This window comes from Phocoena sinus, chromosome 9 (genome assembly GCF_008692025.1).
Source record: "Phocoena sinus isolate mPhoSin1 chromosome 9, mPhoSin1.pri, whole genome shotgun sequence".
NCBI lineage: Eukaryota > Metazoa > Chordata > Mammalia > Artiodactyla > Phocoenidae > Phocoena > Phocoena sinus.
In genome coordinates, this window is record NC_045771.1 from 17873502 (window position 1) to 17888357 (window position 14856).

A 14856-nucleotide genomic window follows, 5' to 3' on the forward strand; every position below is an offset into this window, starting at 1 on the left:
CGGCAGGCAGACTCTCAACCACTGCGCCACCAGGGAAGCCTGTCTTAAGATATTTTTTGATTTCCCTTTTGATTTCTTCTTTGGCCCATTGATTGTTCAGAAGTGTGATGCTTAAGTTCCACAAACTTGTGTCCAGTTTTCCTCCTGTTATTGATTTCTAGTTTCATACCATTGCAGACAGAAAAGATTCTTGGTATGGTTTCAATCTTCTTAAATTTGCTAAGGCTGTTTTGTGACCTAACATATGATCTGTCTTGGAGAATGTGCTCAGGCCTTCCTGGTCAATGGTCTTGCCCTCACCTTGTGCCTTATTTTAATAATGAGCCTCTTGCCTTGTTCTTGTTCTTAAGGCCCCCTCCTTGGTTCATGTTATATCCTCCTGTGCTGTGTCCCTGCCTTGATTTCTTACCTAGAACATCAGTTCTTGGCAGTAGGGTCCTGCCCTTGAACCCCAGACCTTCTGGCTGGGTCCCTGCTTCTTGCTGCCAGGGCTTCCTAGTTCCTTCCCACTGCTTGCCTGGATCTCGCTGCCTGTCACTCAAGGCCAGGCTCCTCTGAGACCAGAGATGGAGCTCTTGCCTCAGGCAGTAGGAATAGGAATGAAGGTAGAGTAGGCAACTACAGCATCTCCAAGCCCATCTCCTCTCTCTGCTCTGCCCACAGCACTTCCTCACAGCCCTGGGGGGACTCGTGGCAGTTCCACTCATCCTGGCCAAGGACCTGTGTTTGCAGCATGACCCCCTGACCCAGAGCTACCTCATCAGCACCATTTTCTTCGTCTCTGGCATTTGCACTCTCCTGCAAGTATTTTTAGGAGTCAGGTAGGTAAAACTCCTCCCCATGGATTTTGACTTTTTAAAAAAAATTTATTTATGTTTGGCTGCATTGGGTCTTCATTGCTGCTTGTGGGCTTTCTCTAGTTGTGGTAAGTGGGGGCTACTCTTTGTTGCTGTGCACAGGCGTCTCATTGCGGTGGCTTCTCTTGTTGTGGAGAATGGGCTCTAGGCTCGTGGGCTCAGTAGTTGTGGCTCATGGGCTCTAGAGCACAGGCTCAGTAGTTGTGGCCCACGGGCTTAGTTGCTCTGCGGCATGGGAGATCTTCCCAGACCAGGGCTCGAACCTGTGTCCCCTGCATTGGCAGGTGGATTCTTAACCACTGCACCACCAGGGAAGCCCTGGATTCTGACTTTTACCTGCCAGGGTAGCAGCAAGGTTTGCTTGGCTTGTAGCCTGAGATGAGTTACATGAGTGGCATGATAGAGGGAGCACAGGACCAGAACTAAGAGCCTGGGTTCAAGTCCTAGCTCCAGCACTTACTGTGTACATTAGCCAGGATTCTTGATTAAAGTAACACAAATAGCTACAGACAATTATGCCTGAAACCTTTTACTTTTGCAAATTACAAGGCATATGGCTAGTGAACACATTGCGGGGCCTCCTCCCTGGACTTCAGAAGGAGCGGTGCAAGTGAGGGGCCCTTCCCTGGTAAATCTGCTTTGACCTAATCCGTGCCAGGTCTGTGCTCAGCCCTGGAGTTGCAGAGGAAAGTGTAAAACATTCCCAATGATGTACTTCTGCCCGACCTGTCTTAAGAGAAAATGACTTGACAGGAAAAATTAATGTCCATTTATTCTTTTTTTCCCTTCCAGTTTCATTGAGATGTAATTGACAGACAGCATTGTATAAGTGTATGGCATAATGATTTGACTTACATACATCAAGAAATGATTAGCACAATAAATTAAGTGAACATCCATCATCTCATATAGATACAAAATTAAAGAAACAGAAAAACAATTTTTCTTGTGATGAGAACTCTTAGGATTTACTCTTTATCATTTATTTATTCTTTATCAATTTTCTGAATCAAACCACACAGGCGAAGGCTGATGCAAGGTAGCCAATTATTTCCAGGATAGGCTGTCTGTAGACAGCATCCAGAGAATACTCATTCCTTGTGTGGTCTTCTTGCCTAAACCAAATCAAAGGCACTTTCCAAAGTGCTTCTTTTGCAAGTCATTTCCAGGAGATATGCCAACGCTTAAGTTCTCCCATTTTCTGTCGAGGAGAGGGGATTAGTGCCTGCATCTTTGTCAGGTTATTTCCCTTCTCTTTCTTCCTCCTTCTGTCACCATCTCTGAGAGCCAAGATTTCTTCTGAATCCCCCACCAAGGACTCAAAGAGGTATAGGGTTTGGTCTGGTCTCTTAGGCCCCTAAAATCTGGGACCCCTCCCACTTTTCCAGAATCAGTCCCTGGAATGTCAGATGCTGTGGTAGCATCAGCGAGGCCTTGCAGCCACCTGCCTGGATACCCAGGAGCAATCCCCCTGGCTGCCCCATGGAGAGTTACAAACACAAGGCTCTTCTGGATGGGGAAGCACCTCCTCTTAAACTGAGATGGTGTTCACTATAATTATGGAAAAACACTGATCTTGGAAACTGGGGGCCTGAATTCTAGTCCTGGCTTCTGTGCTGTGGGAACCTGCACAAGCCATTCACCCTCTCTAAGTCTCAGTGTTCTCATCTGTAACATGAGGGAGTTGAAGTATGTTATATTTGTAAGTCCCTTCCATCTCTAATATTGTGGACACCTGTGATGCTGACAAAAGATGATACAGTTCCATATTCCTACTGGAATCTCAGTACTGAGAGTGCCTGTGGGCCTAGCCTTCTGGTAAACCCTGTGAGAGACACAACAAATCAGGAGTTAAGAGTTCAAAGAATCTATAGCCTAATTAAACATACAAAGAAAGAGGGAAATAAGATTAGGAAATAAAACCATGCTAATGTCCTTAAACTAAGGTGGGGACAGGAATACACTTGAGTTTGGTTCCACTCATGGAAATGGACTTCCTGCTCAGTGGCTAATGAGTACAGTAACTGCCTACAACATTAGAGATTATAAAACTAGCTGATAGCCTGTGTGAATCAAGTATATGTGATTATTGATTATCTGGTAACCAGTATTTAATTATGTACTTTTCTAGACTGCAAACAAAAATGCTGGTACAGCAATGAGATTTCAGATCTTAATGATTAAAACCATCTTAAATAGTCAAAGGGAATGATAAGAGGTAAAAACAGCTTCCCTAATAAGAGCTAAAGAGCGTAGTGTCCATTGTGGGGTGGGCATCTGCAATCCTTGGCGGAGGGGTGGCTGCCTCCCTGGTGTGAATTTCGGGGTCTTGGGTGTGTCCCCCAAGGGCCTTCCTCACTTAAGCGCTCAGTTCCAAAATTCATGTAAGGGCGTACTTCATTATCCGTTTCAAAAGAAAGCATTAAGTTTAAATGCAATCACTAGAGGAAATTATTATCGACTATGTGTAATTCTGGGTCTTAACTCCATCTCTGGAATTATTCATGATTTTTACCCGGGAATTTCTTTTTCTGGAGTGGTTTCAAGTGATATATCTCCCTTTTCATTTTCCTGGGAAAGTCTCATGTGTGGAGCAAGTACTTCTGCCCAAAGTGCATTCAAATCTGGGTTCTGTGTAGTCTTGCCCGAATCAGCCTGCCTGGCATTTGTCCTTTTCTTCCATGGACCTCCCTGCGGCCAAGCCCTGATCTGTCCTAGCTCTGCATCTGTTACTGGTTCTGCAGAAAGTCCATGCCCATCGCCAGAGGTCTGCAGCCATCTTGCCCGTGCCCCATTGAAAACTAGGCACCAGATGTGCCATCGGAGTTCTGTTTGGAACAGAAACAGTGGTGGCTGTTGGCAGTAGAAGAGTGACCTGGTAATCAGTCACATCAGAGGAGGGAGAGGGGATGATGTGTCCCAAAGAGGGGCCTGGTGCTGCTTCTTCCTCTGGGTTTAGGTTGGGTAGTTAACTACACGGAAGGTGCGGGACGTGCTTTCCTACAGGGTAGCAGGCTCTTACGTGCTTGGGGTAGGAAGCTCAGTAAAAAGATGAACACTAAGTGATCTTTGTCCAATAGTGAAGGAGTTGGGGTCTGAAGGTACGCAGGGTTTCTCACAGCAGAGCGACCCTTTTAAATTCAAGAATTCATCAATCCCATTCGACATTCTTGAGGCTCTGCTCCCCATTCTGAACTATTTCAAAGAAAATCCGTGACATCACCCTTTGCCTAATCATTGGATTGACTCCAAAAGGGAACATCAAAATGATGACACAGGTGAGGTTGGATTCCAGCAGCTCAAGCTCCAGATGTCTCTGTCCCCAATTGTTGACCTCTTCCCCAGAAGCCCCTCATGCTCTACACGTCCCAACCCCAGACCCCTTCTGGGGGCTTATCCTCTCCAGGTTCCTGGGTGCCCAAGCTGTATTGCCTTACCTAGGGGAGACTTAATTCCCCCTCTCCTTTCTACCCCTGACAATTTTTGCATTAATGTTATCTTGGAGTCCTCATGTGGTTTTTTTTTTTGTTTTTTTTTCAAATATTTTCTCTGCTTTTCATTTTTAAAAAAAAATATTTATTTATTTTAGGCTGTGTTGGGTTTTTTGGCTACGCATAGGCTTTCTCTAGTTGCGGCGAGCAAGGGCTGCTCTTTGTTGTGGTGCGCGGGCTTCTCATTGCGGTGGCTTCTCTTGTTGTGGAGCACGGGCTGTAGGGGCACAGACTTCAGTAGTTGCAGCACGCGGGCTCTAGGGCACGTGAGCTTCAGCAGTTGTGGCGCATGGGCTTAGTTGCTCTGCGGCATGTGGGATCTTCCCCGACCAGGGATCAAACCTGTGTCCCCTGCATTGGCAGGTGGATTCTTAACCACTGTGCCACCAGGGCAGTCCCTCGTATTTCTGTGAAGAGGAAATTAAAAACAATTTTACCAAAGCCATGATAATTAAATTAGATAATGTATGTAAAGTGCTTAGCTCAGTGCCTGGTACGTAAAATTTATTTTTCGCACCAAGAAAAGGGTATTACCATAAACACAATTTTGCACCCTCCCTCCCTTTGCAAATTATTGAAAAAAATTTAAATGTGGTTAAAAAAAACTCCTCCCCCTCCTTTTTAAACATACACAATACATTATAAATATCATTCCATTTCAATAAACATATTTCCACAATAGCACTTTTAGAAAAATATCACTTAGTATTCCATATTCTAGAGTACATAATATATTCTAGTTTAACCATTTCCTATTAAAGGACATTTAAGTTGTTTTGAGCTTTTCAGTATCATAATAGTGACCAACATAATTCATAATTATGAGAGATATGCATCTTATGTGTCCTGATAATCATTTATCTAGTTAAAGACAGAGAAGAGACTTGAAGAAGTGTTAAAGGTTATTTCTGGCTGGTATACATTGTATAGGAAAGGTATATATTATATGTGTGCTGATAAAGTTTATCTAGTTAAAGATTAAAAAAAGATGAGAACAAAATGTTGATGATTATTTCTGGGTTATAGAATTAGGGTGATTTATTCTTTATATTTTTATTTACCATTAATTTTTCTTCAGAGTCCATGTGTTTCTCTATAACTGGGAGAAATGAAAACCATTAAAAAATTTTTTTTAGAAAAGTATCAGGATATGTTTTGTGAGCCACACCCTTTGAATCTTTGCCTGAGAGCAAAAGTGCAGTAGGCTGCCCATTACCATCTTGGAAGGGGGCTTGATAGGTAAGGCTCAAGGCTACAGCCTTGAGACAACTTCCTAGATTCTTTGTCACTTCACCTGCTTTTATCTCTGTTTTCCCTGATGTGTTTCTCTGTGGAGGTCAGCATTAAAGCCATTAAAAAAAGAAAAAAAGGAGAGTTATACTTGTCTTTGGCGCAGATCAGAAGGGAGGACTAGAACAATGAGGGTGGGTATCAAAGGTACACTCAAGGCAGTGGGTAGTGATGGGTTTAAAGAAGGCAGACAAACAGCCTTCCCCTACCAACCAGAGATCTCCCCCTTCTCCCCTTTCTTCTAGGCAGAAACAAGCACTCTCATCCCTCCAAGCTGATTATTTAGTTATTTTCCACCGTCTCTAATTAATGCACTTCTGTTTTAGGCACTATTGACTGAAGTGCCAATATGGATGACTATGATTTCATTTTCTTTCACAGCCCCTCACTCCCACCACATACAAGCATATTTTCCATCATCCTATTCTCATACCCTCCCAGCATAGGTCAATATTGAATGTACACATTATAATGACTGGGATGCTATTCAGAGCTGAATCACAAAGTGATTCCTTTCCTGCCCAACTTTTTGTTTTCCCTGAAATTAATATCTTTTTAAAAATATTCTTTAGTTTCTGTTTGTTTTTAACTCAATGATAAACTCCCTGCCTGTTGTCTAAATCTCTTCTTAATAATTTCATCACATCAGGTAGCCTATCAACTTCATCTTCTTGATGTACTACCTCCTGGGGCTCTCTGACTTGCTGAAGTCTGGAGCAGTCGCTGTCTGTGCCTGGTATACATTAGATGTGTCATCCTGAGATGCCTCTTTACCCTTATTCTGGGAATTCCCTTCATGTCAGTTTTCAAGTCTAGATCTCTTGTTCCCATGTCTTCCTCTTTTTTTGGTGGAACACGAATATGCAGTAGTTTCCTGAGAGAACACATGGGAGGTAAATTCTGTAAGACTCTGCATATGTGAAAATGTCTTGATTCTATTCTCATACTTGATTGATAGCTTGGCTGGGTATAAAATTTTAGGTTGGAAATAATTTTTTTTCAGAACTTTGAAAGAATTGTTCCCTTGCCTTCTAGTTTCCAATGTGGTTTTAAGAACTCCAAAGCCTTATGTGACGTTCCCCCTTCTGCTGCAGAATTTTGTACAGGCCCAAGCTGTGCTGAGTCTATTTATCATTTAACTGGGAGAGATCTATTTATTTATAGTGTCTAACATACAAGATCAACTATGATCATCCTATTGCTAAATCCAATAGACAACTGTTCAACTAGACTTGACTTTTGAGCTTCCATGTTGGTCTCTGCATCATCCAGTTTTAGCAAGAATCTTGCTCAGTCACTGTAGCCAGAATCCCCACCCTCACTCTCTGATTGGTTTCCTCATTTTTCACTATCCACAGGTGATGTCTGTTCACCTTGGCCTGTTTTCAGCAAGAATCCTGTTCTTACCCCTGATGCTTCCTCTTAGTAACTTTCCGTCCACTGAGCCCCACCCTGCTCCTTGGCTATAAATTCCAAGTTTTCCTTGTCACATTGGGAGTTGAGCCTGATCTCTCTCCCCTACTACAGAACCCCATCGTAGTAGCCCCCCTTGAATGAAGTCTGCCTTAACGTCTTTAACAACCATCATGTATATCATCTTATGAAGAGTACATGAGAGCTCAGAGAGAAGCGTTGAAGCTTAACTTCCCAATACTTCCAAAAGGTTAGCTGTTTCTGTTTTATGGGCCCAAATGGAACTACTAAGAGATGAGAAAAATTCCCCACACAATCATTAGCATAAACTGTCGAAGAAGTTTGTCTTTCCACATGCCCTCTTATCAGTTCTTATAACAAACACACTTTTGCAATTTGGCCCAGTGACTCAGACTTTCTGATCAGGGCTCTGCACTTCCCAGCTTAGCCCTGCCACTGGCACCTGCCCCCAGCATCATTTTCCTCATACAGAGACAGTGCAGTATTGTCCTACCCACCCTGAAGTACTCTTGGGATAATTATATGAAAATGCTATGTAGTTTTAAAATACTATATAAACTTAGATGTTGATAGTACCCCCACGACACATTTCTGTGTCTTTGACAACCTAAAATATCAATCCTATCAAACTTCTAAGAGACATTCCTGAGACTGCAGATTTTGACATTTTACATGCAAGTTGTTGTTTTAAAAGAAAATGGTGGGGAGTTTTCTTCTTCAGACTTGAGTATACAGATGAGATGGTAAAGGGTGAAGGGAAGAGGAAGATGGATAGGGAAGGTCTTAGGAAACAAATCTTGGAGAACCAACCTGCAAGAAATGGGAATGCCAGACAAGAACTTAAAAAAAAAAAAGTCCATACTATAACATCTGTTATTTGAGGAAACATTAAGAAAATGTTTTGGGGGCTTCCCTGGTGGCGCAGTGGTTGAGAGTCCGCCTGCCGATGCAAGGGACACAGGTTCGTGCCCCGGTCCGGGAGGATCCCACGTGCCGTGGAGCGGCTGGGCCCGTGAGCCATGGCCGCTGAGCCTGCGCGTCCGGAGCCTATGCCCCGCAACGGGAGAGGCCACAACAGTGAGAGACCCGCGTATTGCAAAAAAAAAAAAAAAGAAAATGTTTTGGTGTACACTACCTTTTCTAGAAGTAGCCACACATTGCAGAGGGAATAAAAATGAAAATTACTCTATTTATTGAGCTCTTCTCTTTCCCAGGCATTGTGCTAATCACTTACATATAGTTTATCTTCACAGCTACTCCTTGGGAGAGTAGTATTATCTTTATTCTGTCAAAGAGGACACTGAGGCTTGCAGAAGCTGGGCAACATGCCTAGGTCACACAACTGATAAGGTAGAGCCTGATTCAAACTCGCCTTTGGTCTACACCATGTTCTTAACTGGTGTTACAGGGCAGTGGTGATAAGTAAGGAAACCCAAGCACTCATGCTGGTTAACTCTAAGACCTTGGGCTCCAAATCCCCTATCTATAAAATGACAAGGCCAGGCTGGATACGCTTCAAATGGCTCTTCTATTTCTAAAATGTTGAGTTTTAAAAATCAACAATCTACAATTTACAAGAGAGACATTTAAGTCAGAAGGCGTATGTATAATAATAGTGAATCATACTCATGGGAAAATTTTAAAAATAGGAATTACCATCATGCTAGCAGATGAAAGTAACTGTGAAATTAAAGCAGCACTGAGATACACATTAAGGTCACCACGAAAGGTAAAAGATACATAAAGCAATAAAGACTTGTAGTGATACTGAATGCACACATCTTAAACATGTACCAGGAAAGTGCGTAAAAGAAAAACTAGCAGAAATGCAAGAAATATATGTAGATCTCTCTCCCTCTCTCAAAAAGGTACCAATGAGAAGTTATGAGAAAGAAATGGGAATGCTAACAAAATGAGGTGGGGAGGCGGAGAGGAATGGATGGAAAATGGGATTGGAAGGTCTGAGTACAGAATAATGAGGGAAGAATTTATGGATACATTGTGTGAATCTAAAGGTAGCACATAAGAGTACTCTCTAGGGCTTCCCTGGTGGCGCAGTGGTTGAGAGTCCGCCTGCCGATGCAGGGGACACGGGATCGTGCCCCGGTCCGGGAAGATCCCACATGCCACGGAGCAGCTGGGCCCGTGAGCCATGGCCACTGAGCCTGCGTGTCCAGAGCCTGTGCTCCGCAACAGGAGAGGCCACAACAGTGAGAGGCCCGCGTACCGCAAAAAAAAAAAAAGAGTACTCTCTAGTAAATAAATGGAAAAAATTCATCTTGCTCTTGAACATAAAAGGTATTCTTAGCAATTACAAAGACATAGAGGGAATTCCCTGGCAATCCAGTGGTTGGGACTCAGTGCTTTCACTGCTGTGGCCCAGGGTTCAATCCCCGGTCGGGGAACTAAGATCCTGCAAGCTGCGAGGCGTGACCAAACAAAACAAAACAAAACAAAAAGGTAGAAAGTCCATATATCACATTATCCCAACTACATATAATAATCTTGAAAGGAACATGAACAGAGTTAGAAAAGTGCTGAACTGCTTGGAAATTTTGAAGTGCTCCCTTAAAGAAGTTCTAAGTTGGGGATGAATTCCTGCATATACTAACAAAAAACATTTTTTTCAACAAACATAAAGCTCACCATCATAAAAATTGTTATAAATATATTTTGACAGTATCTAAGTTCTGTGTAACGAGTAGACAGTTTATAGACAAGGAAAAACATATAAAATCACACGAATGAGTGCACATCTTTTATGACTTAATGAAATGCAAATTAACATTTGTTAGAGTTTCATTATATACCTGTTAAACTAAAAAAATAAAATAAAATAAAATGAGAAAACCCAATATTCATAGGTTTTTGCAGCACTAGGCTCAGTGCTGGAGAGATGGAAAAGAAAAATAATCATCCCTGACCTCATGGAACCCAGTAATACTGAAATGGCTGCGGCAATGGTGGCATAGTAATGGTGGAGTGCTTTTAAGCAGAGTCATAAGGTGTTTAAAGAACCCCTGAGAGTCAGTTACTGTAAATGATTAGTTTGTTAGTACAAGGGCTAACAGAGAAATGTGTAACTAGAATATAAGTGGTGTTTTGTCTCAGTCACCATTTTTATCCCCAATACCTGGCAATCAGTGCGTCTCACAGAGCAGGTCCTCAGTAAATATTTGTTGAATGAATGAAATGTGCATATGGGATTACAGCAAAAAATTAAAACACAATTCTTGTATTATATACTCTGTACATATGATATGCAAAGATTTCTATGTTCATTTTAAAAGCTCAAAAGGGTTTTGCAGTGATAAAAGTATAGCATGTTTCCCTTCTCTGTCAAGATACTTAGCTTCATAATTTCTATGCATTTTAATTGAAGTATAGTTAATTTACAATGTTGTGTTAGTTTCAAGTGTACAGCAAAGTGATTCGGTTATACAAATATATATATATATATATATGTATGTGTAGATATATACATATATACTTTTTCAGATTCTTTTCCATTATAGGTTATTATAAGATATTGAGTATAGTTCCCTGTGCTAGTGCTATACAGTAGGTCCGTGTTGTTTACCTATTTTATGTATATTAGTGTGTACATGTTAATTCCAAACTCCTGATTTATCTCCCCCCCATAATTTCTTAATTAAAAACATTATTCACGCATATCCATTCCACCACCCATATGTTCCTGCCCTGTGTGTGCCATATATTCCAATCTGTTTTGGAAGCTTATGGGTCTAGATTTATGAATCTAGATTACTTGTTCTCAGCCCTGGTTGACATTAGAATCACCTGGAGCTTTAAGCCCTCCCCATGCCTGGCTGCACCCTCTTGACAAGCCCACTAACTCATCTGAGGGTGATGCCCGGGCATTGCTGATTCCTACGTTCAGCCAGGACAAAGGCCACTTAGGCAGCAAAACTTTATATTTTCATTAAGTAAAATGTGTTCAGTCTTTCTCAGAAATAACCCTTTAAGCTGTCTTCATGGAATCCTGAGTTCAAAAATAGCCTTCTAGTATTGTTAAGAAAAAGTACCTAAACTGGGTGTGCTATAGTGACAAATGCAAGCACGAGGCTGACATCCCTTTTTTCCACCCGCCGCCCCAAATTCTAATATGCAGGGCAAAGAGACTAGGTGAGCCTTGATAGCTTCTGACCTTCTAGTAAGAGAGGGTTATTGGAGGTTGACTTATCAGGCTACATTCACCTTGAAGGGAGACAAGTCAGATGGGCTAGAAGTTCTGCTAGAAGTTCTCACAGAGGCCAGAGTGAGACACCAACGAGGAGGGAGAAAGACTGTGGGTGGGGGATACGCCCTGATAATTGACCTCAAGCCTGTTCAGTCCAGGTGATAAAAGGAGCCTGAAGGTAGAGGTCTGGGATTGCTGTTCATTTCTGAAGAGGCAAAGGAATCTGGCCGCCCAGATTCTAGGCTGTGCATCTCTTGTCAGTGGGTGGGACTCCACATGTGTGAGCTGTGCTTTGATCCTGGGGTCTGGGGAGGATTCTCTGGGACTGAGGAAGACAATGGCACCCACTCAACATGTTCCCTGAGCTCTGTGCTACCCCCAAATCGTTTCCCAGCACCTGACTCTCTGCTGCTCCTGGGCTTGTATCTCCAGGACTGGGGTTAGGTCTGCTTGCTTCCCCTCTCCACCTCTCCTACCCGTCCAAAGTCTGGCAGGGTTCATGGGTCTGACTTGGAGCTTGGCAGGAGTTCCCTGTAAACTGAGAACTGCAGGGGTCATGTGTCGCCTTGAAACCAAGGTAGGACTTGGGATTAAAAGGCCTCCACTGGGGCCAGTGACAGACCAGCGCTTAAAGAGCTGATTGGTAACTCTCTCCTTTCCCCTCCTCCAGGCTGCCCATTCTCCAGGGAGGAACATTTGCTTTTCTGGCACCCTCCCTGGCCATGCTGTCCCTTCCCACCTGGAAGTGCCCCGTGTGGACACTCAATGCCAGCCTGGTGAACACCAGCTCCCCTGAATTCACTGAGGAATGGCAGAAGAGGATCCGAGAGGTATTGGGGTGAGGGGGATGGGGTGAGAGCAATGGAGTGGTCCTCAACAGGGGCTCCTGAGTTGATTCATTTGTTCAACATTCATTGTTCAACTCATTGCTGAGCAAGATTCCAGGCTTTAAGATACTTGGCCCTTGCTTAATTCAGTTTTATCATCCAGGGAAAGAAACTAGTGGCCTTGAAGCAGGCTCTGAAGTTTGGCCATGCTCCAGGTTGGCTTATCTAAACGATAGATAAGGAAGCCAGCACACAGGATTCTTGGCAGAGAGCATACCCATACCCTCAGGGACAGTAGACCTGCTGGCTTCCAGACCCCAACATCCTCACCTGACCTCCTAGGTGAGGGGTCAAGGACGGCCCATGGGTGGGGTACTGTATGAGAGAGTGAAGGTCACTTGAGATTTCTAGGAAGCCCAACCAGCTTCCTCCCAGCTTGACCTTAAATATGTAGGCCTGGAGTGAGGCTAAGGACCACCTCCTCTGGAGCAGGGGCAGTCACACAAGCACTGTATGGTACTGGGTTTCCAATACAAGGTAGTTTGCTCAGGCATGAATCCAACTTTCGCTTAATGTCTTCAGCACTAACTCACTAGAACTGGACCAAGGACATTCCTGAACTCAGGGCTATGGACCTAGAGCAGAGTTTGTTCCCTAGATATCCTTAGGAGTTAAGCTAGGAAGCCTTAGCCCAGCCAGGGTCCATCCTGCACCCCACCCAGGCCATGTTCAGCATCCTCACAGCCTCATGGCTGCAATAAGGGTCACATCCGCTGTATATGAAAGACAAAGAAAGAGGGAAGACAGAGGAAACATGGTAACAAGATTCCTATTCTTACCCAGAGTTGACCCATGAGAAGGAGTACAATTGACAAAACACTCCAGTGGGGGTGAGGGCTGGGGCAGAAGGACAATGGTGTAAGTCCTAAACTGATTCCAAATACCTGAGAGCCAGGAGTGCTGATGTCTGGGGGCAGGAGAAGGTGGATGACTCAGCTCAAGCAGAGCAAATTAGCTCTTCTGCTTTTTGGTTATGTGAGGCCCTCAAAGGATTGGATGGCACTCACCCACATTGGGTAGCGCCGTCTGCTTCATTCAGTTCACACCAATTCAAATGCTAACCTCTTCTGGAAACATCCTCACAGACACACTCAGAAAAAATGTTTTGTCAGCTATCTGGGCATCCCTCAGCCCAGTCAAGTTGACACATAAAATTCACCATCACTGTATATTATGTATATGTTCAACTTAAGTAAACACTAGCAAATACATTTGCAAAGTGTATGTTCCAATTTACACTCCCACCAGCAGCGTGTGTGAGTTCCAGTTACTCCAAATTCTCACCAACATTGTCTCTTTTTCATTTTAGCTGCTCTGGTCAGTGTATGATGGTAAACTTGTGTCATTCTTTTATGATGTTATTGAATGATTTAGAGTTCACTATAAATGTCTGTCCTCATCTGGTAGGTCTATTTGACCACCTGGGGTCATTTTTGCTCCTATGCTTACTTACCACATTAGCTGGTGACTAGAGGTCAATATCCCAATATGGACTTCGTTATTTATCATTATTTCCATGACTTCCATTTCATTGAGTATCATGTAAATGACCTATGAATTAGTCCATGACCCATTTTAAAGTTCAAACAGCAGACCGTGCCCTAAATATGCCAGCATCATAGTAGCTTTGGCTACTTTCACAGTGTTCATTCCTCATTGTCCATCCAGTTCAGCACAGTATGCTCTGGGTCTAGTTTTATTAGATGTGTTTCAGTTTGGTAGAATCAACTGTGATGCCAGCATCCCTCATTCCAGATTGAAGACGTATCTAGAAATATGGCTAAGAAATCATTTTCTTATTTCCAACATTTTAAATGCAACGGGCAAAAGTAGCATTATTCAATACCATAATTTGGTAACTCCAGTTCTTCCTGCCGCCATCTTTCTTTCTGCCCACTGTGAGCCTTTCTTAACCCATTTCCTTGCTCCTGTTGGAAGAGGAGGTGCTGAGTCCTTCTCCGCTAGCCTTTAAATAGTGGGCAGGAAAGGTAACACTGTTAAACCCTCCTTGTGTGTCCTTCCCCAAGGTACTTTCAAATGATTTAATAAGTATATTGTCACTGTAGCCCCTCCACTGGGTAGGATGCATCCTGAAAAACACCAGACTTGCCAATCCAGCCCATAAATACCATCAGAATTCCAACAAGTCAAATTAAATAGATTCTTATTATTCCTATCTTAGGGAACACAACCAAATCCCTAGTCCTGGGAAAACAGGGTTTCTTTACCTTCTCATTTCCCAATCTGTCCTTTACAAACTGCTCCACTAGTGACTCAGTTTGGTGCCCCACTTGTAGCTTGATCTTACAGTATCCTACCCTGCAAAGCCTGCCCTTCGTGCCTTTGTCGCCCACATTTTATTGCTTCAAGCACACATTCTAATTTTGCAATAATTTCACTGCTTTTGGAAAGTGACATGAAATATGAAAAGATCACTTGATACTGTATTTCTTGGTCCATTCCTGTCTTGTTCATGCTGTGAAAAGTGATCCTTGAGCTGTTTGATACATAAGTTGATCTTCATGCTGGTGGGCAATCTGGGTTGCTAGTCTCTTTATTGTAGCCTGCGCCAGGGCTTCAGTGGCAGGATAGGCAAAGCTCAAACCAGAAACACTGTCCATACCAGTTTAAAAAAGTGTTAAAACCTCCCATGCTCTGTGGACTGTCCAGTACAGGCAGCCTGTCAGTTCTGTGGT

At 43.2% G+C, this 14856-nt stretch overlaps 1 protein-coding gene across 1 annotated transcript in view; it reads left to right on the forward strand.

The window, feature by feature from the left end:
- LOC116759524 (solute carrier family 23 member 1-like) overlaps positions 1-14856 on the forward strand; it is a 45106-nt gene that overhangs the window by 8308 nt on the left and 21942 nt on the right. The window contains exons 3-4 of the mRNA XM_032643385.1: positions 664-821; positions 11944-12103. Coding sequence (XP_032499276.1) covers positions 664-821; positions 11944-12103 — 318 coding nt within the window. The remainder of the gene's footprint in view (positions 1-663; positions 822-11943; positions 12104-14856) is intronic.